The 27,663-nt window shown below is 48.3% G+C and overlaps 1 protein-coding gene across 1 annotated transcript in view; it reads right to left on the reverse strand.

Annotated features, from left to right (window-relative positions):
• The window catches only part of LOC105469299 (NPL4 homolog, ubiquitin recognition factor), an 86,824-nt gene that overhangs the window by 24,021 nt on the left and 35,140 nt on the right, over window positions 1-27,663 (reverse strand). The window contains exons 8-12 of the mRNA XM_071081823.1: window positions 27,035-27,214; window positions 22,519-22,605; window positions 19,390-19,461; window positions 17,793-17,919; window positions 9,997-10,157 (exon numbers count right to left, since the gene is read on the reverse strand). Of these exons, the coding sequence (XP_070937924.1) occupies window positions 9,997-10,157; window positions 17,793-17,919; window positions 19,390-19,461; window positions 22,519-22,605; window positions 27,035-27,214 (627 nt within the window). The remainder of the gene's footprint in view (window positions 1-9,996; window positions 10,158-17,792; window positions 17,920-19,389; window positions 19,462-22,518; window positions 22,606-27,034; window positions 27,215-27,663) is intronic.

Genomic DNA, 27,663 nt, shown 5'->3' on the forward strand with positions numbered 1-27,663 from the left:
CCCCTCTCTACCAGCCTAGGTGACACAGCGAGACTCCATCTCAAAAATAAGTAAAGAGGCAGGGCACGGTGGCTCACGCCTGTAATCCCAGCACTTTGGGAGGCCGAGACGGGCAGATCACGAGGTCAGGAGATTGAGACCATCCTGGCTAACACGGTGAAACCCCGTCTCTACTAAAAATACAAAAAATTAGCCGGGTGCGGTGGCGGGCACCTGCAGTCCCAGCTACATGGAAGGCTGAGGCAGGAGAATGGCGTGAACCCGGCGGTGGAGCTTGCAGTGAGTTGAGATCGCACCACTGCACTCTAGCCTGGGCGACAGAGCGAGACTCTGTCTCAAAAAAAAAAAAAAAAAAAAAGTAAAGAGCATTCGAGCAGTCTGATGCAAGTGCATCTTTAGATGTGAGACCCTCCTGTTGCCAGCCTCTCCCTCCTGCCTGGACAACACCCCCTTCACAAGTTCTTGGTCTAAAAGGTGGTCTCCACTCCAGCCTCCCGCTTCAGCTGACCCTATGGCTTCCTGTGAGCAAGGTGATCCCCATCGTTCCTGCCAGCTCCGCCCACCTCTGCCTCCTATCCTCATTGTACTGACCTGTCTCCAGATGCCCCAAAGTTGTCCCTGACACACAGACCATGCCCCTTCCTCTCTGTGTGCCAATTAGCTCCTTTGTTGGACACCAGGAAGCAGTATATGCCCATGCCAGTATTTCCCTTACGTTAATAAAAACACAAACAAGAAAACTTCTCAATCCCACTTCCCACCCTAGTGACTGTCCTTTGCTCTTTCCCTTGCAGTGAAACCCCCTGAAAGAATCATGCAGCTTGCTGAGGTGAGCTCACCCCCATCCTCCTCTGTGAGCTCACTCTCGGCAGCCGCTCATCCTCTACTCAGCCAGGCTCATCAAAGCTCCCAACATCCCTGAGCTGCTGAAGGCAAAGCCTCCTCTCCCGACTCACCAGGGAGCTCCTTTCTCGCCTGCCTTCCAGGGCGCTATGCTTCTGCCCCCCAGCTCCTGCCTCCTGGTGCTCTCCACCTCCTTCCCCCAAGGAGGGGTTCTCCTCAACCATTCCCTTCAGGATGGACGACTCGGCCTCTCACCAGATCTTGAGCACTACCCCAACACCATCTGTGCCATGTGCCTCTCCCGAGCAATACGCTCACCTTGGGTGGTGCCCCTGCACTGGCACATCACCAACAGATCCCTGGCCTTCCAGCCTGGCCTGGACACCCTGGAGTCTGCCTGCCTCTTCTCTCAATCACACCACACACTCAGCCTCCTCACTACTGCACGGCCATCTCTACTCTCTACCCTTGTCTCCTTTTCCAGCTCTCAGCCCAGCAGCCAGAGTGATCGTCTCACAGCCCGGACACAGCCATCTCCCTTCAGCACCTTTCAGGAGCCCCCATCTCACTTCCAACCATAGATTCAGCTTCCAGGGGACCCTCCCACCTCTACCCTAGCAGGCCACCCTACTTATCACTCTCTGTGCTGGGAACAGGCTGCTGCCTTTGTCTGAACAATCTCCTCCAGACATCCCCAGAGCTGCTCTGTCAATCAACACCTTCTCTCCCCTCTCAGGACTTGACCCTCCAGGGCACTCCAAGCTTCTCTACCTGTTCCGCAGCAGCGGCCCACCTCCCCTGCTGCAGCAGTGTCCCCAGTGCAGGGGGCCCTACTCCATTCTCCGTGAACCCCAGGGCCTGGCAATTTACAGGTGTTCTCTGAACACTGCAGAACGGATGCTGGGAGAGCACTGCACGGTGAATCAGGTCAGTGCTACCAAGGGCTTGACCACCCAAACACAATAGCTTTTGCTCCCCAGTGGTGAGGAGCAGGGAGAAGACCCTGCGCAGCTCCAAAAGGCCCAGGGCCAGACTCCCATGCCCAAGCAGGGCCGGCGCCTGTTGGAGGCTCAGAAGCCCAGGGCCAGAGCTGGGGGCCTGGCAGAGAGACGACATGGTGTGGAAGTACAAAATCCCCAGCGGACCTGGGCCAGTCCATCCCTGGGCTCACGCCCGTCAGACTGTTTCCTTGTGGCCGAAGGAGAAGAAAATTGAGATTTTAAAACAGAGTAAGGCTGGAAGTGGTGACTCACATTTTTAATCCCAGCACTTTGGGAGGCCAAGGTGGGCAGATGACCTGAGGTCAGGAGTTTGAGACCAGCCTGGCCAACATGGTGAAACCCCGTTGCTACTAAAAATACAAAAGAATCAGGCAGGCATGGTGGTGGGTGCCTGCAATGCCAGCTACTTGGGAGGCTGAGGCAGGATTGCTTGAACCTGGGAGGCAGAGATTGTAGTGAGCTGAGATTTCACCACCGCACTCCAGCCTGGGCAAGAGAGTCAGACTCCATCTCAAAAAAAAAAGTTAGTTAATAAAATCACCATGTCACAAAAGAACTGGAAGCCAGCCCCTTGTCAAAGTGCCTAATTGTTACTTGTCCTCAAGAGGCTCCCTGAAACCCAATCAACCAATTCTCCCTGCCCCAGAAGAATAAGCCCATGGACACCAGACCCTTAGCACAGGTACAGACAGTGAGAAGACAACTGGCTCCAGCGAGAGGAGCAGCCAGTCCTCCAGAAAGCCAAGGCCACCTCTCCTCACTCCCCGACGGCGACTACAGAAATCAGCCGGTGAAGGCAGTCCATGGGAAGACAGTATATTCCCGGGTTGCCAGCCAGCAAGGTGGTAAGGGCACAGCTACAAAGCCAAGTCAGATTCCAGACACTGGAGTCACTGTCCCATGTCCAGAGGAGTGGGAATACAAGGACTGGAGGCTGTGTGATCTCTGTGGCAGAAGGGTCGTAGCCTGCCACATCCTCACACATCACACGGGCAGCAGGAAAGAACATTCCTGAAAGCAGAGGTGCACGGATAACTTACGCCTTCTGGGCAGAGCTAGTAGCTTTGCTATACCCTGGATGGAGTCCCACACCATCTCAAAATGTCTCTAGGATGTGCTGAGAGCAGAGACATGCTTCCGTGGCGGACCCACCGCACCCTGGTGTCAGAGAGGGAACATGAGGAGGGCTCCTCTGTACCAAAGAACACCCGAGGGGCCCACCGAGGGGCCCAGACACCACAGTGAATCACCAGAAAACACAGAGCATAGACGGAGCCAGTCGGAAGTCTTACTCAGGGAACATTTCCAGGGAACTTACGGTTCTAGGAGCCTAAGCTGAGGCCCAGTGGTTGTCCCGCAGGCTGCAGCAGCACAGCCAGGAGGGCCATGAGGTAAGCGAGCTGTGGCATGACGGGCATGAAAGGGCAAGCTGGAGATGCCTGCACGTCAGATCCATACCAGGAGGTTTTCAGACATGATGCACGATGAGGGGCATGGACCTGAGTTTCACCTTCAGTGGGAAGCAACTGAACACCTAAGCATCTAACGGTGCTCTGTGTGTGTATGTATGTATGCATGTTTTTGGAGGAGTCTTGTTCTGTTGCCCAGGCTGCAGTACAGTGGTACAATCATAGCTCACTGCAGCCATGAACTCCTGGGCTAAAGGGATCCTTTTGACTCAGCCTCCTGAGTAGCTGGGACCACAGGCTCATGCCACAGCACCCGACTAATTTTTTTTTTTTCTTTTTTTGCAGAAATGAGGTCTTGCTATGTTGCACAGACTGGCCGTGACATCCTGAGCTCAAGCAATCCTCCCGCCTTGGCCTCCCAAAGTGCTGGGATTACAAGTGAAAGCCACCACACCTAGTCTATCAGTGTTCTTTTTAAAGGAAAAAACAGGAGACAGTCAAGCGCCTCCTGGCTGTACAACCATCTATGAGTATGAGTCTTGTCACTGTGTGATAGGCAGGAGGTCCCAGCCTGCCCAAACAAAACCCCCACCAGCTGGGCTCTGGGGCTGCACATACGGCTCCACAGCTGCAGACTCGAGGCGGATGGACAATGAGCCACAGCCAGCCTCCTGATCTGAAGAAACACAGAAGCCCAAGGAGCCTCCCCGCCAGGGCTAGGCCTCCTCCCTGCGGCACTGCGCCTGCGCACTCATGACTCAGCACCCATGTGCAAAAGCACCAGCAGCTACTGCCTCATGATGCAGCGCGCACGTGACACACCCATGTACATTCACGGCTGGAAAGTTATTTTAAACTCTTCTTCCTAATTATCAAGAGAGACATTAGTATGACTTTTTTAGAGAGCGAGTTGGAAATATCTATCAAAACTCAAAAAACCTTCCTCCCCAGCAGTTCTATTTTGAAGATATACAAAGATGCCACGGCTGGGCGCGGTGGCTCACGCCTGTGATCCCAGCACTTCGGGAGGCTGAGGCGGGCAGATCACAAGGTCAGGAGATCGAGACCATCCTGGCTAACACGGTGAAACCCCGTCTCTACTAAAAATACAAAAAATTAGCCAGAAGTGGTGGTGGGTGCCTGTAGTCCCAGCTACTTGGGAGACTGAGGCAGGCGAATGGCGTGAACCCCGGAGGTGGAGCTTGCAGTGAGCCGAGATCAGGTCACTGCACTCCAGCCTGGGTGACAGAGCCAGACTCCGTCTCAAGAAAAAAAAAAGAAAGATGTCACATGAGGATGTATGAGGGTGTTAAATGTGGCACTTTCTGTAATAACCAGGAAGAACCAAAGGCCATCAACACAACACCAATTAAATACATTCTGATCTGCCCATGCAGTCAATAAATGCACTCATTTATTCTCCATAATTACAAGTCTTTGAAGTTAAAAGAATAGAAAAGGAAACAACTCTACCAGATGCAAAGAGTAGTTATCATTAAATATGTTTTCTTCATGTTTCTCTGCAAGGGACAAGCGTTCCCTTTCACAAGAAAGGTGAAAGAGAAAAGCCCCACTTCCTGCCCCTGACTGCCCCATAGACAAGTGTGGCTGGCTGGCCCTAGTCCCTTGGGAAGCTCCTGGTCCTCACAGGACTATGTTTACACCCATGCTTTCTAAAAAAAACTACACGTGAATGATGACACAGATGTGCCTTCAAATCACTTCCTCCAAGGTCAGTATCTGCACAGCTCCCCTCATCTGTCCACAAAGCTCTTCCTCATTCTCTTACTGGCTGCATATGGGACAGGGCAAAGCTGCAGATTCTTCTCCCTCCTGAAGGACAGTCAGGAAGCTTCTGCTCCCACCCCGTGTGTGAGTGCATGTAAATGTATGCCCACATACATGTGCAAATGCCTATATGTGTCTTCAAAAAACAACAAAAAAAATTTGGTATTATACTGTAGGTACAGATGCACTTTTAATTTTACTTTCTAAGTTTTATCCCTTATCTTTCAATGATTTGTAAACGCATACCTTTAGTAACCACATGCTATCCCAGAGTCCAGCTGTAACTTAATATCCCCTTGGGATGGGGCTGTTCAATTGTTTCCAATTTTTATTGCCAGAGACAACAATATGATGAACAACAGCCTTAGACAAATATTGGTGCAAGTTTTGTTTACAAGGCATATTTTACCTTCAACCTCAAAGTCCATGGGAAGACTAAAAGGATGACTTTAATGTTGGCTTTTACAGTTCTCTTTGCTCCAACTGGTATTTTCCTGAAACATGAGAAATCTGTCTCAAATCCTACAGGGCTATAAACAATTTTGGGACGTATTTCTAGCCTATTCTCACTAACAGCGGGCAGATAAGCCCTCTATGAAAACAACAGAATGATTAAGGAAATGTCACATATTTCATGACAAAAGGGAGCTCCATTCCTAAGTGCAAGAAACTTATAATAACACATGGAAATAAAAAAGCAAATTTCCAACCCGAAAAGGGTATTTAAAAATAATCCTACAGAAAACTCACAGTTGATGATAAAATCCTACAAGCACTTGCTTTATGATTAAAAGCAAGACAAAGGTGCCAGAGACTTTCACTGCCATCAGTGCTGTGTGGGAGATCCCAGGCAAAATCGGGATAAGCCCAGAGAATGAGAAAGGCTGATGATGGAAAGGATAATACGTGTAGGAAATGCGAAAGACTAAACTTACAAATAACAATATTGAGGAACAGATAGCAGTTGCTGGATACAAAAATTTACCTGTTTCGAACAGCAACAGTTTAAAAATATAATTTTAAGACAGTGATATTTTGTAATAGGTTAAAAATAAATTAAAGTACCTAGGAATAATCTAATAAATGATAGGTAAGACCTCCACAGAGAAAATTGAAAACCTTTCTAAGAGACGTTAAAGAACACGGGAATGAGGCCGGGCACGGTGGCTCACGCCTGTAATTCTACCACTTTGGGAGGCCGAGGCGGGCGGATTACCTGCTGAGCTCAGGAGTTCGAAACTAGCCTGGGCAACATGGTGAAACCCTGTTTCTACTAAAATACAAAAAATTAGCCGGGCGTGGGGGCGTGGGCCTGTAGTCCCAGTCCCAGCTACTCGGGAGACTGAGGCAGGAGAATTGCTTGAACCCAGAAGGCAGAGGCTGCAGTGAGCCAAGATTGCGCCATTACACTCCAGCCTGGGCGAGAGAGAGAGGGACTCTGTTTCAAAAAAAAAAAAAAAAAAAAAAAAAAAAACAAGAATATAGTATTAGTTCTGGTTTAGGAAAATTGGCCAATGGAATAGAAGAGAGTCCAGAAACATCCATGATTCTCCATGATTCAGGGAGACGACTGACGACAGAGAAGCATCAAAGATTAACAGGGAAACAAAAGTTTGTTTTTATTCCCAAAACCGTGCTCATATAGCTGATTATCCACAACGTTAAGAAAGAAATCAAGGACGGGTGAGGTGGCTCACGCCTGTAATCCCAGCACTTTGGGAGGCCAAAGTAGGCGGATCATGAGGTCAGGAGTTCAAGACCATCCTGGCCAAGATGGTGAAACCCAATCTCTACTAAAAATATAAAAATTAGCCAGGCGTGGTGGTGCACATCTGTAATCCCAGCTACTCGGGAGGCTGAGGCAGAAGAATCGCTGAACCCAGGTGGCAGAGGTTGCAGTGAGCTGAGATCAGGTCACTGCACTCCAGCCTGGGAGACAGAGGAAGACTCCGTTTCAGGGAAAAAAAAAAAAAAAAAGAAAGAAAGAAATCAGAGGCCGGGTGCAGTGGCTCACATCTGTAAACCCAGCATCTGTAATCCCAGCACTGTGGGAGGCCAAGGCAGGCAGATTGCTTGAGCCCAGGAGTTCAAGACCAGCCTGGGCAACATGGTGAAACCCTGATTCTACTAAAAATACAAAAGAGTTCGGTGGGCATGGTAGTTTGTGCCTGTAGTCCCAGCTACATGGGAGGCTGAGGCAGAAGGATCACAGGAGCCCAGGAGGCAGAAGTTGCAATGAGCTGAGATCACGCCAGCCTGTACTCCAGCCTGGGTGACAGAGCGAGATGCTATTTCAAAAGAAAGATATAGGTCAGGCACAGTGTCTCATGCATGTAATCCCAGCACTCTGGGAGGCTGAGGCAGGCAGATCACTTGAGATCAGGAGTTCGAGACCAGCCTGCCCAAATGGGTAGGAGGGAGGAAGAGGAGGCAGGGGCCTGAATCCAAACCAGATAAGAAGACCCCCAGCAAAGGGGACTGTGGCACTGAGACAGAAAGCCCCCTCCCTCCTCCTGCAGGAAGTGAGTGCTGGGAGACAAGAGTCGGGCAGAGACCCTAGAGACACAGGAATTTCAAACATGTAGCCATTCTCCCCGCTCAAGATGTTTGCAGCTGGGTGTGGTATAATCCCAGCACTGTGGGTGGCCTCACACCTGTAATCCCAGCACTTTGGGTGGCCCAGGTGGGCAAATTGCTTAAGGCCAGGAGTTCCAAGACCGGCCTGGCTAACACGGTAAAACACAGTCTCTACAAAAAATACAAAAAATTAGCTGGGTCTGGTGGCACATGTCTGTAGTCCCAACTATTCAGGAGGCTGAGGCACAAGAATTGCTTGAACTCCGAGGGCGGAGGCTGCAGTGCGCTGAGATCACGCCACTGCACTCCAGCCTGGGTAACAGAGCAAGACTGTCTCAAAAAAAAAAAAAAAAAAAAAAATGCTTGTAAAAGTTTTAAGGTACATGGGATACCTACATAATTAAGTGTATGAGGCATGAGAAACACGAGAAACTTCTGGACAGACTGTATCTCCCAGCCTTTCGGGGCCAGTGAGACAAAGATTTAAGGAAGACTGTCACCTCACAAAGAGCACTACCAGGCTCTCAGATGGCACCCCTAAGGGGCTACACTGTAGAAAAACAGTAGGATCAACTCATCAAAATGCAAGTCAGCTCTGACCTGCCACTTGCCGCCTGGATGGAGATGGACAGCTCACCACCACCACGCTTCCCATGGAGGAAAGGAAAGCCCTCTCTAGAAGACACCCTGCTGGAGTCTCTGGCTTGTGATACACAACGAGCACCACACCGCACACACTCAGCACCCCAGTAACAAAGATGGACAGACAGATGGTCCACAGAAAACACACTGCAGCTGTAGACCTACATACGCTAACCCATAATTAGAAAAAAAATCAATTAAAACTGACGCAGAAATAGCAGGTGACATAAGTTAGTATATAAGAACATTAAAAGTTAATACGGGCCGGGCGCAGTGGCTCATGCCTGTAACCCCAACACTTTGGGAGGCTGAGGCGGGAGGACTGCTGGAGGCCAGGAGTTCAAGATAACCTGGCCAACATAGTGAGATCCTGTCTCTAAAAAAAAAAAAGGAAAAAAGAAAGAAAGAAAAAAGTTAATATAACTGTATCTTCTATGTTCAAAGAGAAACATGGGAAGAATGGGAAGCAATTAACAACTTAAACTTCTAGAATGAAAACTACAACGTCTGAGATTAACAATATGCTGGATGAGACTAACTGCAGATCAGACACTGTAGAAGTCAAGATCAATGAATGTTAAGACATAATAGAAACTATCCAAAATGAAACACTGAAAAAGACTGAAACAAAATGAAGAGAGTATCAATAAACTGTGGGAAAACTCCAGGCAGTCAAATATATGTGCGACTGGAGCTCCCAAAGGAGCAGGAACCGCCAAAAAGAAAAAACGTTGAATAGCTGCAACTGACAGGACTCTAAAAAAAGGTCCCTAACCATCTCCCACTGTCTTCTCATCTCCACCCCCATCCTTGAGACAGGGTCTCACTCTGTCACCCAGGCCTACATGTAATGCAGTGGCACGATCATGGCTAAGGGCAGCCTTGACCTCCGCAGACTCAGGTGATCCTCCTACCTCAGCCTCCTAAGTAGCTGGGACAACAGTTCATGCCACCACATCTATTTTTTGTAGAAACAGGGTCTCGCTATGTTGCCCAGGCTGGTCTTGAGGTCCTGGGCTCAAGCGATCCTCCTGCCTTGGCCTCCCAAAATGCTGGGATTACAGGCATGAGCCACCATGCCCAGGCCCCATCTTCTCCTTTAGAAACTGAGACTGTCGGCCGGGCGCGGTGGCTCAAGCCTGTAATCCCAGCACTTTGGGAGGCCGAGACGGGCGGATCACGAGGTCAGGAGATCGAGACCATCCTGGCTAACACGGTGAAACCCCGTCTCTAATAAAAAATACAAAAAAACAACTAGCCGGGCGAGGTGGCGGGTGCCTGTAGTCCCAGCTACTCGGGAGGCTGAGGCAGGAGAATGGCGTGAACCCGGGAGGCGGAGCTTGCAGTGAGCCGAGATCTGGCCATTGCACTCCAGCCTGGGTGACACAGCAAGACTCCGTCTCAAAAAAAAAAAAAAAAAAAGAGAAACTGAGACTGTCTGTGTTGCAATGGTCGGATTTGGTCTTTGATCTCAAACCTAGTGCACGTAGCTCCACTTCTGGTGAGAAGCCCTAATGCCATGGAAGCATGAGTAGCTAATATCCAGCCCCAGAAACGTGACAGAAGCCTTTAGTGACAAGGAGGGTTCAACCACAGCTGACGAATGGCTGCTATAGACAGAATTCACCCAAATTAGAAAGGTTCAAGACAGGCTGACACCATTATTATTATTATTATTATTATTTTGTACAGAATTTTCTTTTTATACAGAATTCTTTTTCTTACCATACTTTTACCTTATAAAACACATCAGGCACGTACTGCTCACTGCTAGACTCCTTGGCGTAGCCAAGCTCCGGGGCGTCCTTGCATGGTAGCAAACACTCATCACGGACGAGCGCCATACACTGATTGGACACCTGGTACCCTTCAAAGTGGACTTGATTGTCAGGACCACCTGCAAGAGAGAGACCTTCAAAAAGAGCCTACAAACCCAGCATTCAAACCCAGTCCACATCTGTTAACTCTTCACCTCTGATCAACAGAAAAAATGAACCCTCAAGAGTTTGTCGGGGTAAGAGTTAAAAAGTGTTCAGTAGTCAGCGGGTGCAGTGGCTCACACCTGTAATCCCAGCACTTTGGGAGGCCGAGGTGGGTGGATAATGAGGTCAGGAGATTGAGACCATCCTGGCTAACTCAGTGAAATTCCGTCTCTACGAAAAATACAAAAAATTAGCTGAGTGTGGTGGCAGGAGCCTGTAGTCTCAGCTACTTGGGAGGCTGAGACAGGAGAATGGCGTGAATCTGGGAGGCGGAGCTTGAAGTGAGCCGAGATTGCACCACTGCACTCCAGCATGGGTGACAGTGCGAGACTCCATCTCAAAACAACAAAAAAAAGTTCAGTAGTCAACGGATGGGTGGCCACAACACAAGACCTAGACATGCATGTCAGGACACCCTGCAGCTCCACACACATTTGGCTCCACAAACAGGTGCCACCACGGACATGCTCTATCAGAATCAGAAAATCAAGATTGTTAAACTTTTGAATAAAAGAAAAAAAAAAGAAAAGAAAATGCTGGGTGCAGTGGCTCACGCCTGGAATCTGAGCACTCTGAGAGGGCAGGGTGGGAGGACTGCTTGAGCCCAGGAGTTTGAGACCAGTCTGGGCAAAATACTGAGACCCTATTTTTCCAATTTAAAAAAAAAAAAAAAAAAAAAAAAAGGTGATTAAACATTGTCTAACATCTGCCAATAAAGCGAGGCTTAGTGTCATCAGCACTTGGGCTCCTGGTTCATAGTAACACCAGGGGTGTAAATGGCAGATAGATCCCTAGGTTCACGGTAAGGATGGGTGGATAAATTCATCTGGAGGCAGAGAGATGGGGGAGGGGGTTGGAGAAGAGCAAGATGGAAACTATTTTTAATACAAATCCAGTCACTGTATTGTATACACAGTAGCCTCTGTCTTACAAAAGCCTGCACGGCCACCACGCAGAGTCGATGCCACCAGGTGTCATCACACAGTGTGGAGCTGCAGGTGCCACTCCACGGCCGTGGGCAGACCTGGGAGCCCAGATCCTCCACGGTTTCACCCTCCACACTGCCCACCCCATTCTTCTCTCCCAGTCTCCACTCCATCAAAACCTCCAGATTGACTTCAAGTGGGGACAAGGGGACTACAGATCACGGCTGAGAGGCGGCAGTGTGGTCCAGTTAGACCAGGTCCCTGAAGTGAGTTGGCCAGATGATGCCATGGGGGCAGCCTGAGCCTTTGGAGGAGGCAGGCATGGGGGAGACGCCCACCACCGCGGGGTGTGCTTCCAGAACTGAAGTTACCACTGACTATAATCTCATTATTTTTTAGGCATTTATTTATCGTTTTACAAGTAAGGTCTTACTATGTTACCCAGGCTGGTCTCCAACTCCTGGCCCCATGTGATCCTCCCGCCTCAGCTTCCCAAAGTGCTGGAATTACATGTGTGAGCCACTGTGCCGGCTCTCATCATGTTATAGCTTTGGAAGAAAAAAAACCCTCAATACCTCTATCTCAGTTCCTTTGACAAAAACAATTATTTATGATCAGAAAACAGAAACATAGTGCACGTGGCTTTCAAACACACATCAGAAAGCAAACCTGACGGCCACAAAATCAAAAAAGGTGAGGGAAGAGATAGAGCTGGCTGCCACGAAGCTCTCAATGCACATAGGAGGCAGGTGATGGATGGCTTCAAAACCCTGAGTCAAACTTGCTCCAAAGGCACAGTTCACTAGCATAGGATATTCTCCCTGCCCCAAACTCAAATGCTCAGGAGGTAGCCAACCCTGCGCAAACGACCACTAATATCTCAGCAAAGACACAGGCACCTCACTTGCCCGTGTGCCTGGTGGCATAAATGGCACTAAAAGAATGCAGGGCTCACAGAGAGCTGAGGCAAAGGCTGGACAGAGCGCCAGGGAGCCACAGTGCAGACATCTGGTTAGGACACTGTGAAAACCTGGACTGGGCTTGGCACAGTGGCTCATACCTGTAATTCCAGCACTTTGGGAGGCCAAGGCAGGCAGATCACCTGAGGTCAGGAGTTCAAAACCAGCCTGGAAAACACAGTGAAACCCTGTCTCTACTAAAAATATAAATATTAGCCAGGCATGGTGGCATGCACCTGTAATCCCAGCTATTCAGGAGGCTGAGGCAGGAGAATTGCTTGGCCCCGAGAAGCGGAGGCTGCGACGAGCTGAGATCACGCCACTGTACTCCAGCCTGGGCAATGGAACAAGACTCTGTCTCCAGAACAAAACAAACAAACAAAAAAACAAAAAACCTGCACTGGTGTTTAGATTGATCATTAACATGACAGGTCATTCAAGAAAGAAAAATCTAGCAGTTGAGAATAAGAGAAAAATGGAAAGCAGTATTTATAAAACTGAAGGCTGTTTATAAACAGCAAAATTGGCCATATGGATAATCTTCAAGGGTAAATTCACTGAGATGAACTGCAAACTCCCCTTCTCATGTGGAGCAGCAGGAAATACGTGTCCTGATGGGTTTGTGTAACCCTGCCGGAACGGTTGGCAGGACAAGTTAACTATCACTCCCTTCACAAATCAGCCAGTCAGGAAATCCTTACGTGGGAAGGATCACAGGGCCTACAAACAGGCAGTGACAGAAAAACTCCAGCTGCTATTGAATCTGAGATGCATTTCTGGTTTTTTAAACCAGATCCTCAGGAAGTAATTTTCACAGCCTGTAAATTTAGAGTATGCCAGACTATGAGGACACAGACGCCCAGCCCAGTGAGGGGCGTAAGCTCTGCACTGTCCTTCCACAGGCCCCTCAGGGTCACTCGAGCAAAGTGCACACTTCATCGGGGCCCTTACACTCTAAAGTCTCATGCCAGAGAATATCTGTGTACAATGAAAGGGGAAAGGGGAGGAAGGACAGATGCAGAGGGAGGGGCGAGGCCTCCGCATCCCAGCCAGGACCTGAGTGCTGCTGGCAGGAGTACCACGCGCCCTGTGCCACATGGTTCAGTCTGCACCTTCCTTTTTTTTTTTTTTTTCTAAGACAGAGTCTTGCCCTGTCGCCCAGGCTGGAGTGCAATGGCATGATCTCGGCTCACTGCAACCTCCGCCTACCAGGTTCAAGCAATTGTCCTGCCTCAGCCTCCCGAATAGCTGAGACTACAGGCACGCACCACCACACCCAGCTAATTTTTATATCTTAGTAGAGGTGGGGTTTCACCATGTTGGCCAGGCTGGTCTCGAACTCCTGACCTCGTGATCCGCCCACCTCGGCCTCCCAAAGTGCTGGATTACAGGCATGAGCCACCGTGCCAGGCCTGGTCTGCACCTTCCTGTCTAAGGAGGGACGTGGGACAGGAATGCAGCAAGTACAATTTCCAACAGCGCCACGGGGTCCCCACATGGCCACGACCAAAAGACCCTAACCCGGGGAAGAGCACACTTTACTTGCGTTAGAAAACCTTCACCCGGGCTGTAGCCATTAAAGACACGCAGGAGGAGGAGCACTCCTCAGTCGGCCACCAGGAAAGGGAGACACGGCAAGTCTGAGCACCAAGAGGGGTGATTCACACAGACACGAAGGGGCTGTCACTGCCTATCTGCTTATAAATTAGGTTATTTATTGTCTCTCAGTTCTAACATCTTTCAGTAAATGCCAATTCCAGAGGCGAAAAAAGCCCAAGGATGATCTATATAATCTCTCAACTCTCAACAAGAGGTATGACTCAAATTGAAGGTGGTAGCCCCCAAGTTAGAAACTATAATTCTAAAAATGTGCCAGTTCTTCTGGCCCATGGAATAATTTCTCCATAGAAACAGTAAAGGCCGGGCGCGGTGGCTCAAGCCTGTAATCCCAGCACTTTGGGAGGCCGAGACGGGCGGATCATGAGGTCAGGAGATCGAGACCATCCTGGCTAACACGGTGAAACCCTGTCTCTACTAAAAAATACAAAAAACTAGCCGGGCGAGGTGGCGGGCGCCTGTAGTCCCAGTTACTTGGGAGGCTGAGGCAGGAGAATGGCGTAAACCCGGGAGGCGGAGCTTGCAGTGAGCTGAGATCCGGCCACTGCACTCCAGCCCGGGCGACAGAGCGAGACTCCGTCTCAAAAAAAAAAAAAAAGAAACAGTAATTAGACGGGGCACAGTGGCTCACACCTGTAATCTCAGGACTTTGTGAGGCCAAGGCAGGGAGATCACTTGAGGCCAGAAGTTCGAGACCAGCCTGGTCAACATGGTGAACCCGTCTCTATAAAAAATACAAAAACTAGCCAGGTGTGGTGGCTCACGCCTGTAATCCTAGCACTTTGGGAGGCCGAGGAGGGTGGATCACGAGGTCAAGAGATCGAGACCATCCTGGCGAACACAGCGAAACCCTGTCTCTACTAAAAAAAAAAAAAAAAAAAAAATTAGCCAGGCGTGGTGGCGGGCACCTGTAGTCCCAGCTTCTAGGGAGGCTGAGGCAGGAGAATGGCGTGAACCCGGGAGGCGGCGGAGCTTGCAGCGAGCAGAGATCGCGCCACTGCACTCCAGCCTGGGCGACACAGCGCCCAGGCTGGAGTGCAAAAAATTGCAAAAAAGAAAATAAAATTCTAAAAAAAAAAAAATTACAAAAATTGGCTGGGTGTGTTGGCATGCGCCTGTAATCCCAGCTACTTGGGAGGTTGAGGCACAAGAATCACTTGAACCCAGGAGGCAGAGGTTGCAGTGAGCCAAGATCGTGCCACTGCACTCCAGCCTAGGTGACAGAACAAGACTGTCTCAAAAAAAATTAAAAATAAAAATAAAAGATCCTTGATTTCACTCAGAATAAAATAGAAATTAAAACCACACTGAAATACTATGGAACTGTTCCATATCCCACATAACTCAGAATGCCCACTACACACCTGTGTAGACAAAAGCACTATTTACAATCATGTGAGATTAGAAGCAATTCTATTTTATAAAGAGCCACAAAACAGACAGGCACAGTTTCAATGCACACTGAATTCTCTGGGACTATAATAGTGTAAGCTGAGGAAAGGGCACGCTCTTCTGCCTGGAACTGGGTGGAGAGCTGTTGAGCCTCTCAGGAAGCCATGTTGCTGACAGCAAGGCCCGCTAAGAGGCCTGGACTCAGCCCTGTGCTCAGCCCTTGCCCACACAGGCCAGCACGGATCCCACTGTGCTGTCCTCACGGGTCAGTCCAGAAGCACTGACACACCTAAACGTTCGACTTTATTCTGTTTCTTTCCTATCACTTTCCCTTGATGTTACAATTACTCTGCCTTCTATTTCAGAATTCTGTGTGTCGGCAGCCTACATTAGCTGTATTACCCATGAATTTTATTTCTGCATAGTAAAGGGGTATCACAAAGTGTTCTAAAAACAGGAGTTGAGTCTGATAGGCTTGGAAACTACCAGCCTACACTACTGCACCCAGATATCAGCCTACGTGTGGCAGGGGTGTGGGGATGTGACACCGAGAAGAGTATGACGATACCTTTCTCCCCGTCTGTAAATACAATGCTAGCCCGGCAGAATTCTAAATGACATGAGCGCCTTTGTTCTCTGCTCCCCTCCTGGGTGCCCAGTGCCCCCTGCCTGACGCCCCAGCTACTCTCCAGCTGCCCTGAGTCTCCCACCATGAAAGCACCCCTCCCCAGGGTGCCCTCACTAACGGGTTCTGTAACGCAGAATTCCCAGACCCTCCTTCAATCCTAGCCCAAATTCCCAACCCTTCCCTTAAGCGCTCAACCCAAGCAACAATTTAGGAAAATAAATCTGACTCAACTAATTCACATGTGAAATAGTTAACATGTATTAATTATTAAAATAATTAACATGTGAAAGATGCCTATCACTATTCAAAAAGTATACTCATTTTGAAAATCCATCTAAATGCACCTTACATCAAGGAACTAACTGCAGGCTAGGCAACACAGCAAGACTTCATTTCTGTTAAAAATTTAAAAATTAGGCCAGGCACGGTGGCTCACACCTGTAATCCCAGCACTCTGGGAGGCCGAGGCGGGCGGATCACGAGTCAGGAGATTGAGACCATCCGGGTTAACACGGTGAAACCCTGTCTCTACTAAAAATACAAAAAATTATCTAGGTGTGCTGGCGGGCGCCTGTAGTCCCAGCTACTTGGGAGGCTGGGGCAGGAGAATGGCATGAACCCAGGAGGTGGAGCTTGCAGTGAATTGAGATTGCACCACTGCACTCCAGCCTGGGCAACAGAGAGAGACTGTCTCTGGGGAAAAAAAAAAAAAAAATTTTAAAATTAGCCGGGCATGGTGGCGCACACATGTAGTCCCAACTACACGGAAGGCTGATGGGGGCGGATCACAAGAGTCCAGGAGTCACACCAGTGAGCTGTGTGACTACACCACTGCGCTCCAGCCTGGGTGACAGAGCAAGAACCTGTCTCAAAAAAACAAACAAACAAAAAGACACAAAAACCTGGCAAGCTCAAGAATATGCAGCAAAGTGCAAAAACTTCTGCAGTCAGCTTGAACACTTTTCTTTCTTTTTTTAAAATATGTTTTATTTATTTTTTGTAGAGATGGGGTCTTGCCATGTTGCCCAGGCTGATCTCAAACTCCCAGTCTCAAGGGATCCTCCTGGCTCAACCTCCCAAAATGCTACGATTACAGATGTTGTAATCCCAGCACTCTGAGAGGCCAATGAGGGAGAACACCTGAGGTCAGGAGTTCAAGATCAGCCTGGTCAACAAGGCAAAACCCTGTCTCTACTAAAAATACAAAAATTAGCCGGGTGTGGTGATGTGCACTTACAATTCCAGCTGTAGGCTGGGGCATGAAAATCGCTTGAACCCAGGAGGCGGACGTTGCAGTGAGCTGAGATTGCGCCACTGCACTCTAGCCTAAATGACAGAGTGAGACTGTCAAAAAAAAAAAAAAAACCCGCTTTTTCCTTTTTGAGATGGAGTTTCACTCTGTTGCCCAGGGGAACATCCTTGTCCATATATACATACACATATATACATACATATATATATATTTTTTTTTCTTTTCTTTTTTTGAGTCTTGCCCTGTCACCCAGGCTGGAGTGCACTGGCACAAACTCAGTTCACTGCAATCTCCGCCTGCTGGGTTCAAGCGATTCTCCTGCCTCAGCTCCTTGAGTAGCTGGGATTACAGGTGCCCACCACCACACCCAGCTAATTTTTGTATTTATAATAGAGATGGTGTTTCACTCTGCTGGCCAGGCTGGTCTCAGGACTCCTGGACCTCAAGCGATCCACCCACCTTGGCCTCCCAAAGTGCTGGGATTACAGGCGTGAGGCACCACACCCAGCCAAAATAGTGGACTTTCAAGGACAGCACTGGCCTAGAGGAGAGCTCTGTGGAGGTCCTGATTCTGTTGTGAGGTTTGGGGTTTGTGTTTATAGTTTTATGCTGTTAAGTTCAGAATTTTTACCATAAAAAGAAAGGAGGAATTTACATCCCACAAGCCCAGTAAGAAAGTCCACTATAACTAAGTTAAGGATAAAAGGCTACCAAGAAGAGGAACAAAATATATTAACGAGATGGTAATATTTACATTACAACTGTCCCTGTTATACCTGTAGCCACTGCAGTAACAAACTTGGATCCAAAATGTCCATCGGGAGAGAGCCGGCACATGTTGGGATGCTTGTTCTGGAAGTCTCCTGCAGTGATGCACTCTTCTGAACTTAGGAAATAGGTGTCCTAAGACAAGAGAAGCAGCCTATCAATTTTACAGCATCATGCCAAATATGTTTCTATTTCTTCATTAAAAAATGAGAACTAAGTCAGGTGCAGTGGCTCACACCTCTAATTCCAGCACTTTGAGAGGTGGAGGTGGAAGGCCCACTTGAGGACAAGAGTTCGAGACCAGCCTGGCCAACACAGCAAAACCTGGTCTCTATTAAAAATTAAAAAATTACCTGGGTATGGTGGCGCACACCTGAACCCAGGAGGAAGCTGTAGTGAGCCGAGACTGTGCCACTGCACTCCAACCTGTACGACAGAGCAAGACTGTCTCAAAAAAATAAAAAATAAGAACCAAACTATAAAACTCAAAACCGCCGGGCGCAGTGGCTCACGCCTGTAATCCCAGCTCTCAGGGAGGCAGAGGCGGGAGGATAGCTTGAGCCCAGGAGTTCGAGACCTGCCTGGGTAATATAGCGAGACCCCGTTCTCCACAAAAAGGAAAAAAAAAAAAAAGACGGCCGGGCACGGTGGCTCAAGCCTGTAATCCCAGCACTTTGGGAGGCCGAGACGGGCAGATCACGAGGTCAGGAGATCGAGACCATCCTGGCTAACACAATGAAACCCCGTCTCCACTAATAATACAAAAAAAATTAGCCGGGTGTGGTGGCGGCGCCTGTAGTCCCAGCTACTCGGGAGGCTGAGGCAGGAGAATGGCGGGAACCCGGGAGGCGGAGCTTGCAGTGAGCCGAGATCGCACCACTGCACTCCAGCCTGGGCGACAGAGCGAGACTCCGCCTCAAAAAAAAAAAAAAAAAAGACAAAAAAAATAAAACTCAAAACCACTTTGAAGCAACTATCTACAATTCCTAACCATTACCAATTCCTCATCTAAAACCACCCACGACTACGAAGGCCAGAAGCACTATGCAAACCACCCGCCACGGGCTGAGCCCTGAAAGTCACTGTTTTGTAAAGGTAAGATGGGTTTAGCTCTATGAGACCAGGAGATCCGGCCTTCATTGATCAAGAAGACCTTCTTGAAAAATAATGGGGCCTGAGGGCTGGGTGCAGTGGCTCACGCCTGTAATCCCAGCACTCTGGGAGGCCGAGGCGGGCAGATCACGAGGTCAAGATCAAGACCATCCTGGCTAACATGGTGAAACCCTGTCTTCACTAAAAATACAAAAAAATTAGCCAGGCATGGTGGCGGGTGCCTGGAGTCCCAGCTTCTCGGGAGGCTGAGGCAGGAGAATGGCATGAACCCGGGAGGCGGAGCTTGCAATGAGCTGAGATTGCACCACTGTACTCCAGCCTGGGCAACAGAGCGAGACTCCGTCTCAAAAAAAAAAAAATAATAATAATAATAATAATGATAATGGGGCCTGAAAGCTAGAACCAGCGGTGCAAAGAGACCCTGAGAATGCAGGCCAGTGCCATCTGTAACCAAGCCACAGGGCCACATGCACATTCCTATCTCCACCTCACCTTATTTCGACTGTAGCGGACTGTACCCTTTCGGGTATCTTCTGAGACGAGGTCTGTAAATATCCAGCCAACCTTAATAAAAAGGAAAGTATCTTTTAAACATCTCTTTAAGATAGATGATGAATGGTTGGGTGTGGTGACTACGCCTGTACTCCCAGCACTTTGGGAAGCTGAGGCAGGAGAATCATGAGGTCAAGAGATCGAGACCACCCTGGCCAACATGGTGAAACCCCGTCTCTACTAAAAATACAGAAATTAGAGTGCGGTGGCTCATGCCTATGGTCCCAGCACTTTGGGAGGTCGAGGCGGGTGGATCACCTGAGATCAGGAGTTCGAGACCAGCCTGACCAACATGGAGAAACCCCGTCTCTGCTAAAAATACAAAATTAGCCAGGGTGGTGGCACATGTCTGTACTCCCAGCTACTCAGGAGGCTGAGGCAGGAGAATCACTTGAATCCAGGAGGCAGAGGTTGCAGTGAGCCGAGATTGTACCATTGCACTCCAGCCTGGGCAACAAGAGCGAAACTCTGTCTCAAAAAAAAAAAAAAAAAAAAAAAGTGCTGGGATTGAGACTCCATCTTTAAAAAAAAAAAAAAAGGCCGGGCGTGGTGGCTCAAGCCTGTAATCCCAGCACTTTGGGAGGCCGAGACGGGCGGATCACGAGGTCAGGAGATCAAGACCATCCTGGCTAACACGGTGAAACCCCGTCTCTACTAAAAAATACAAAACACTAGCCGGGCGAGGTGGTGGGCGCCTGTAGTCCCAGCTACTCGGGAGGCTGAGGCAGGAGAATGGCGTAAGCCCGGGAGGCGGAGCTTACAGTGAGCTGAGATCCGGCCACTGCACTCCAGCCTGGGCGACAGAGCGAGACTCCGTCTCAAAAAAAGATAGATGATGAATGTTTTCTGGCTTTTGCCCAGAGAGCTCAAACAGAATGTTCTCAGCCAGAAGCTCCTTTTTGTGAGCCAGATTAATCTACATCAATGGGTTCCTCAAGTAAGATGCCAGGCCACACCCAGGGATCTCCATCTCTGTTCAGTAGAAACTGGCCACCCTCCCTCTGGTGCTGCTGGGTTAAAGATGAGTTTCTTCAGCCCCAACTCTGCCCAGCACCATGTGGATGCAAGAGACACAGCAGTGAGTAAGACCAACAGAAGGTGGGTGAAAAAGGCACTTAAACTCCCAAGAGGAAGACAGACAACAGGCAAGCAAATAAACATTTCACAGAATAGGTCTTTCCCAACAAGCTAAGAAAAAGGATTCCTAGAGAAAGGCACTTAAGATAAAAGGGGAAATATAATGCAGACTTCACATAGTTGCTCCTGGGAGCTCCAGTTCAAGGTCAGAAGGAAGCATCTGAGGGTATCGGGATCTGAAACCTGCGACCCAGCACCCCCTGCACGTTCAGTGTGGCAGTGCCTGTGTGCTGTGGGATCCTCAGGCCCGCCTCTGCCTGTGAATTCTTGCACCAGAAGCCTGTCGCAAGGCCGCAGGAGTAGCACTTGGGTCCCGGCAGTTGTCACTTCTGTCCTCGGGAAGGATCTGTGGCCCATGACTCTCCCCAGCACTACCTGACACACAACTCTTCCCATCCGTCCCCAGCAGATATGACCAGCACACTGGGAGACTTTCACTGTCTTTAAAGATGCCCCAATGAATGAAAACCCAAGGTGATGGCAACAGAGAAAATGAGACTTAAAGGATTAATGTAATTAAGCAGTAAATAAAGCAGAATCAAAATCAAACTGAGAAATATAAGGGCTTAGAAACTCATATTTTGGGCCAGACATGGTGGCTCACACCTATAATCCCAGAACTTTGGGAGACCAAGGTGGGTGGATCACCTGACGTCGGGAGTTCAAGACCAGCCTGGCCAACATGGTGAAACCCCATCTCTATTAAAAATACAAAAATTAACTGGGCGTTGTGGTGGGCGCCTATAATCCCAGCTACTCAGGAGACTGAGGCAGGAGAATCACTTGAACCCGGGAGGCAGAGGTTGCAGTGAGCCAAGATCGTGCCACTGCACTCCAGACTGGGTGACAGAGCAAGACTCCTAAAAATAAAATAAAATAAAATAAAGAGAGAAACTCATGTTTTGAAGAAAAGTATTTAAGTAATTTCAAGATTATGAACTGTAAGACTACAACAAATTAGGCCAAAAAATTGGACCAATCTCTTTTCAACAAGAGAATTTCCAGAATTTGAACCAAAATATGACCCTAAATGAAGATGCTGACTCCTTGTTAGAAACAGGATGTTTCTTTCATAAGAGAGTAAAACTGCGTATGGACTGCTCACTGACACTAGGTTTTAAGTCACATTTGCAGTCTCACCCCCTTCATCTGTAGAGAGGATGAAATAATCTAGAGATTATTTTTCACAGTCTGAGATGATTAGGAAATAAAGGATAAAACATACTTACTAATATTAAACTTGTAAGATATGTTCAAATTCATGGCTCTACATGAATTTATAAAAATCGTTCCTGGGAACTTTATCAATGATGTCAGATAAACCAGATCAACAGAAGAAAAAAGGAAATCCTTGTCTCATTTTCTAACTGTTCCATGAAACTAGGAAGAACTGTAGGCTCAGAGAGCTAAATTATCAACAGGAAATGAAACGATGATTGATGACGGAACAGCAGAAGCTCCAAGTGCACGACACGGAACATGAATGTTGTCAACGGAACGCCAGCCTTGACTGTCCTCCGCTTCCAAGCTACACGAAGGGACGGCTCAGGCAGAAGGGACACACATGCACAGGGGAGCCAGCAGGGGTGCAGCTGGGGTCTGACTCCTGCTTCTATTTCCCACTTGAAGCAGTCCTCAACAAGTGTGGCTGGAAGGCTGAAATACAACAGCCAGATCCGCACTGGGATTTTTTTTTTTTTTTTATGCTCAAGAAAACGTTCTCATTTTAGTTTAAGTCAGAGGAACATAAAAGTTATTGGTGCCCAATAAACACACGTGAAGTTTCAAAACGTATGGTGCCTGCACCTGACCTTGTGCAGCTGGGGAGAGCCAGTCCCTGACACAGCCCGGCCACTCCCCCAACTCTCCCTGGCCTGGATGCTCAACAGAGCCTGGCCACTCCCCCTGCTTGGCTGCCAGATGCCTCAGTACCTTCCGCAGGCCAAGTTTGGCAGCAATTTCATCGACCACTTCAGCTTTTGGATCCTCAAGAAGCTCCAAGCTGTTCTGTGTACCAATCTGCAGGGAATCAAAGGGAGAAGACGGACTTAGAGCAGAGGGCTCAGGAAGCAGCACTCCAAGCCCTCCCAATTCCAGCTCCAGGTCACAAGGAGTGCTGGGGGCCTCCTTGTCAGAAAGGAGAACTACAGCCACAGCTAAAACACATGCGACACGCCTCCCGGCTTCTCTCCTTCTAAGGCTGCGCTGTGCCTTTTACCAGGACTGCAAAACATGTGGCACACAGGGCCCAGCTGATGTGTGTGGCACGGCTCTGCATCAGGAGCACTCAGGACTAAGGGAAGGTCGATACTCCTGCCTGTTTTAAAAGTTCCTTCATCAGGAAATGAAGTTATTTTCAAACTTCCTTGGATAAGTAGCTTCACTCCAAACAGCTTTGGCTAAATTAGGCAAGACTCAAACTGTAAGATAACATCTCTTCCCAGAAAACAGGCCCGGACAATCCACGCACCGCTCCGCAGGGACAATGCGCTGGCTTCACAGCCGAGGCACTGAACTGGAGAGACACTGTCAACTCCCCAGAGAGCGATGAGCTCACCAGCCCCAAGGAAGGGAAAAGGCATTCGAAAATCACCACCTCCTTCATCTGGCACAGGGCAGTCGAGGAGCTGTGGCTTCGACTGGCTCCCATGCAAAGGAAACCAGCCACGGCACATGACTTCCCAGAGTGGACCAAGCTTACCAAAATCGTTAATGTTCACTTAAATGTAGCCTGCGGGTCATTAATAGGTGTCATTTCATGCAGAAACCCCAGCAATAAGAATAGGAAAGGTAAAGGTAATCCCAAATTGAGTTGCAATAACTGGGCATATCCTTGCAAATTAGTCAAAATCTGGCAAAACCACAAAGAAGTTTACGTTTGCTGGGTATTACCCATATGGAGGTCATTAATACCTCCAGAACACAGGTTAAACCACAAACTCAGAGAAAAATCTAAGGAAAAGGAGTTGTTTAATGACATGTGGCAACATAAGCAAATTTTTGTGTGTGTATTTTTAGTAGAAATGGGGTTTTGCTGTGTCAGTCAGGCTGGTCTTGAACTCCTGGCCTCAAGTGATCTGCCTCGCCCCTACAAAGTGCTGGGATTACAGCGTGAGCCACCACACCTGGCCTCAATTATACTTTTAATAGAACCATTGAGCTCTCCATGAAAGAGACCCCTTAAAAAAACTGAATCTGAATACTTTGTGCTTGGAAGAGCAGCATACTGAGTACAACACAGCGACCTAAGGGTTGAGACTTCACTGGCGGGGTCTCTACTGCCATCTAGTGTCTCTTTTTAAAAGAACCATGGCAAAGGCCTCATGAAACACTACATCTATTGTTACGCAAAGATACCAAAACTGTCACTGAAAATCCATATAAATACAGCTAAGAAAGACACACATTTCGTGCAGGGGCCACTAGCAAGCCTGTACACCAGCTATCACCCATGCACAACTTGCAGTTTCAGACTCTAATCAGCAACCTCTGAGAGCAGCTGCAGGGCACCCCAGCCTGCCTCCCAGTCAGGTTATTTAAATAGGAAGCCAGTCATCCAGTGATCTCCACAAGACAGTGTTAGGTGGAAAAAGTGCACATAATATAGTATACGCACAAAGAAACAAAGAAGGGGGATAGTATGATTGTGTGTGCATGCATATGTGTGTGTATCTGCTTACACCAAAAATGTCACACACACAAAGAAGACAAAACTAGCCAGGCTCAGTGGCATACACTGACAGTCCCAGGTACTTGAGAGAAAGATAAGAGGATCTCGCTCAGGAGATCCCTTACAAAACAAAACAAAACAGGCACAATGGCTCATGCTGGTAATTCTAGTACTTTAGGAGGCCAAGGCAGTAGGATCACTTGAGGTCAGGAGTTTGAGACCAGCATGGGCAACACAGAGACCCTCTCTGTATTTAAAAATAAAAAAATAGGCCGGGCACGGTGGCTCACGCCTGTAATCCCAGCACTTTGGGAGGCCGAGACGGGCGGACCACAAGGTCAGGAGATCGAGACCATCCTGGCTAACACGGTGAAACCCCGTCTCTACTAAAAGTACAAAAAATTAGCGGCCGGGCATGGTGGCTCAAGCCTGTAATCCCAGCACTTTGGGAGGCCGAGTCGGGCGGATCACGAGGTCAGGAGATCGAGAACATCCTGGCTAACACGGTGAAACCCCGTCTCTACTAAAAATACAAAAGACTAGCCGGGCGAGGTGGCGGGCGCCTGTAGTCCCAGCTACTCGGGAGGCTGAGGCAGGAGAATGGCGTAAACCCAGGAGGCGGAGCTTGTAGTGAGCCGAGTTCGCGCCACTGCACTCCAGCCTGGGCAGAGCAAAGACTCCGTCTCAAAAAAAAAATAAAGATAAAAATAAAAATAAAAAAATTAAAAAATAAAAAAAAAAATTTAAAAAATCAGGCCGGGCGCAGTGGCTTACGCCTATAATCCCAGCACTTTGGGAGGCTGAGGCGGGTGGATCACAAGGTCAGGAGTTTGAGACCAGCCTGACCAACATGGTGAAACCCCGTCTCTACTAAAAATACAAAAATTAGCCAGGCATGGTGGCAGCGCCTGTAATCCCAGCTATTCAGGAGGCTGAGGCAGGAGAATGACTTGAACCGGGAAGTGGAGGTTGAAGTGAGTGGAGATCACGCCACCGTACTCCAGCCTGGGCAACAGAGTAAAACTCTGTCTCAAAACTAAAAAAAAAAAAAAATCAAACTTCGGGAAGTCCAACTAAAAAGATTTTAGGCTGAGCATGGTGGCTCACACTTGTAATCCCACAATTTTGGTAGGCTGAGGCGAGTGGACTGTGTGAGCCCAGGAGTTCCAAACCAGCCTGGGCAACATGGCGAGATCTGACTCCACACACACACTACATATATACACACACACACACAAACACACATATATATGATATATATGTCAGGTGTGGTGGTGCACGCCTGTAGTCCCAGATACTTGGGAGGCTGAGGCAGGAGGATTGCTTGAGCCCAGGAGGGCTGCAATTGAGGCTGCACTGAGCCGTGATATGACTACTGCACTCCAGCCTGGGCAACAGAGTGAGACGCTGTCTCAAAAAGAAAACAGGTTTTAAATTCTAGGGGCTACCTCTAGAGGAAAGCAGGGTAAAGGGAAATGAATAAGCCTTGTTTGTAAATATGACTTTGGAAATGTGCACATTTTTTTTCTTTTCCAACTTTTAAAAATACTTCTGGCTGGGCACAGTGGCTCATACCTGTAATCCCAACACTTCAGGAGGCCAAGATGTGAGGATCACTTGAGACCAGTAGATCAACACCAACCTGGGCAATATAGCGAGACCCTGACTCTACCAAAAATTTAAAAATTAGCTGGCATGGTGGCATGCACCTGTAGTCCCAGCTACTCAGAAGTCTGAGGCAGGAAGATCGCTTGAGCCCAGGAGGTCAAGGCTGCAGTAAGCCATGATTGCACAACTGCACTCCAGTCTGGGCAACAGAGCAAGACTCATCTCTAAAAAATAAATAAATAAAAATTAAAAATTTCTAACATAACAGCTAATGTAAAGAATTTTACAATGAATACTCATATACCCACCACTAGATTCAGCATGAACATTTCCTATGCACTATCTGTCCCTCTAGTCACCCATCAATCCATTTTTCTATTGGATTTCAAATAAGTTACAGACATAAATGTACTTCTCCCTAAATAGTACAGCATGCGTATCATTAACTAGCATTCAGTATCTGTTTAGTTTTTACTTTTGCAATAAAATGTATGTAAAACACACTATATAAATAGTATACATAATTACAAAACAAATTAAAATTTATATAAACATACACACACAGCCCAGTTCCTAAAAACCGGAAATACAATGTGTAACTGGTTGGTGGCACAATCATACTGAGAGGGCCTTCCAAGCACAGTGACTAGCTGTGTACACACCCTACGGATACACCCTCAGGACACTTCTTTCTCCTCCAAACAAATCTGAAGTTGTGTTCAGTCCTATTTTGGTGGCAGTTGTGTTATTCCGGTGACACTCTGGTGTGTCTGTGGCCTTCTCCACGGTCCCTGCGACAGTGACTGCTGCACAGTGGAAGACACACAGAGTGACACCGGAGGACTGAGCACCTGGACACTATGGAGGCAATGAGCGTCCCTGGACACAGACAGCAGACGGGATAAAAACACTGGATCAATAGTGGCAAATGTACCGGGTGTGTAAGAAAATATCCTTATCCTTAGTAACTGAAGTAACTATCCAATATACTGAAGGTTTTAGGAGCCATGCTCTCACTCTCCAGTAACTCAGAAAATGTTGTGCACGTGCACCGGCGTGTGACAGAAGGGGCACAAACAACAGAGCGAACAGGGCAAGGCCTCTCCGAAAGGGCGTCCCCCACAGCCTCCAAACACAGAAACTCAGGAACTTGAATCCCATCGTGTTTACCTGAGGTGGCTCATAAATCGCAGCCACTTCAGCCCTGATGCCAAGGGGAATGTCTTTGTGCTCCGTGTACCGTCCATATAAGTACCCGAAATGCTGGTTCCCTGTTTTTCTCCAGAAGTCAAGAAAGCGGTCAGCGACGGTGTGATTCTCAAACATGATATTGTCCACATGCCTGTACTTCTGTAGAGTTAACAAGAGTGGGCTGATGAAAATATGCCATCAAAAATAAATCACTTGTTTTTCTAGCACAAACCATTCATAAATATATTTTACCTAGTTCTTTAAAAGAAAAACCAATAGGGTGTGCTGGTGCATGTCTGTGGTCCCAGATACTCAAGAGGCCGAGGCTAGAGGATCGCTTGAGCCCTGGAGTTCAAGTCCAGCCGGGGCGACAGAATGAGACCCCTGTATCTTAAAAAATAATCATCTGGGCCGGGTGCAGTGGCTCATGCCTGTAATCCCAGCACTTTGGGAGGCTGAGACGGGTGGATCACAAGGTCAGGAGATCGAGACCATCCTGACTAACACAATGAAACCCCATCTCTACTAAAAATACAAAAAATTAGCCAGGCGTGGTGGCAGGCGCCTGTAGTCCCAGCTACTGGGGAGGCTGAGGCAGGATAATGGTG

This window comes from Macaca nemestrina, chromosome 17 (genome assembly GCF_043159975.1).
Source record: "Macaca nemestrina isolate mMacNem1 chromosome 17, mMacNem.hap1, whole genome shotgun sequence".
Classification (NCBI taxonomy): Eukaryota; Metazoa; Chordata; class Mammalia; order Primates; family Cercopithecidae; genus Macaca; species Macaca nemestrina.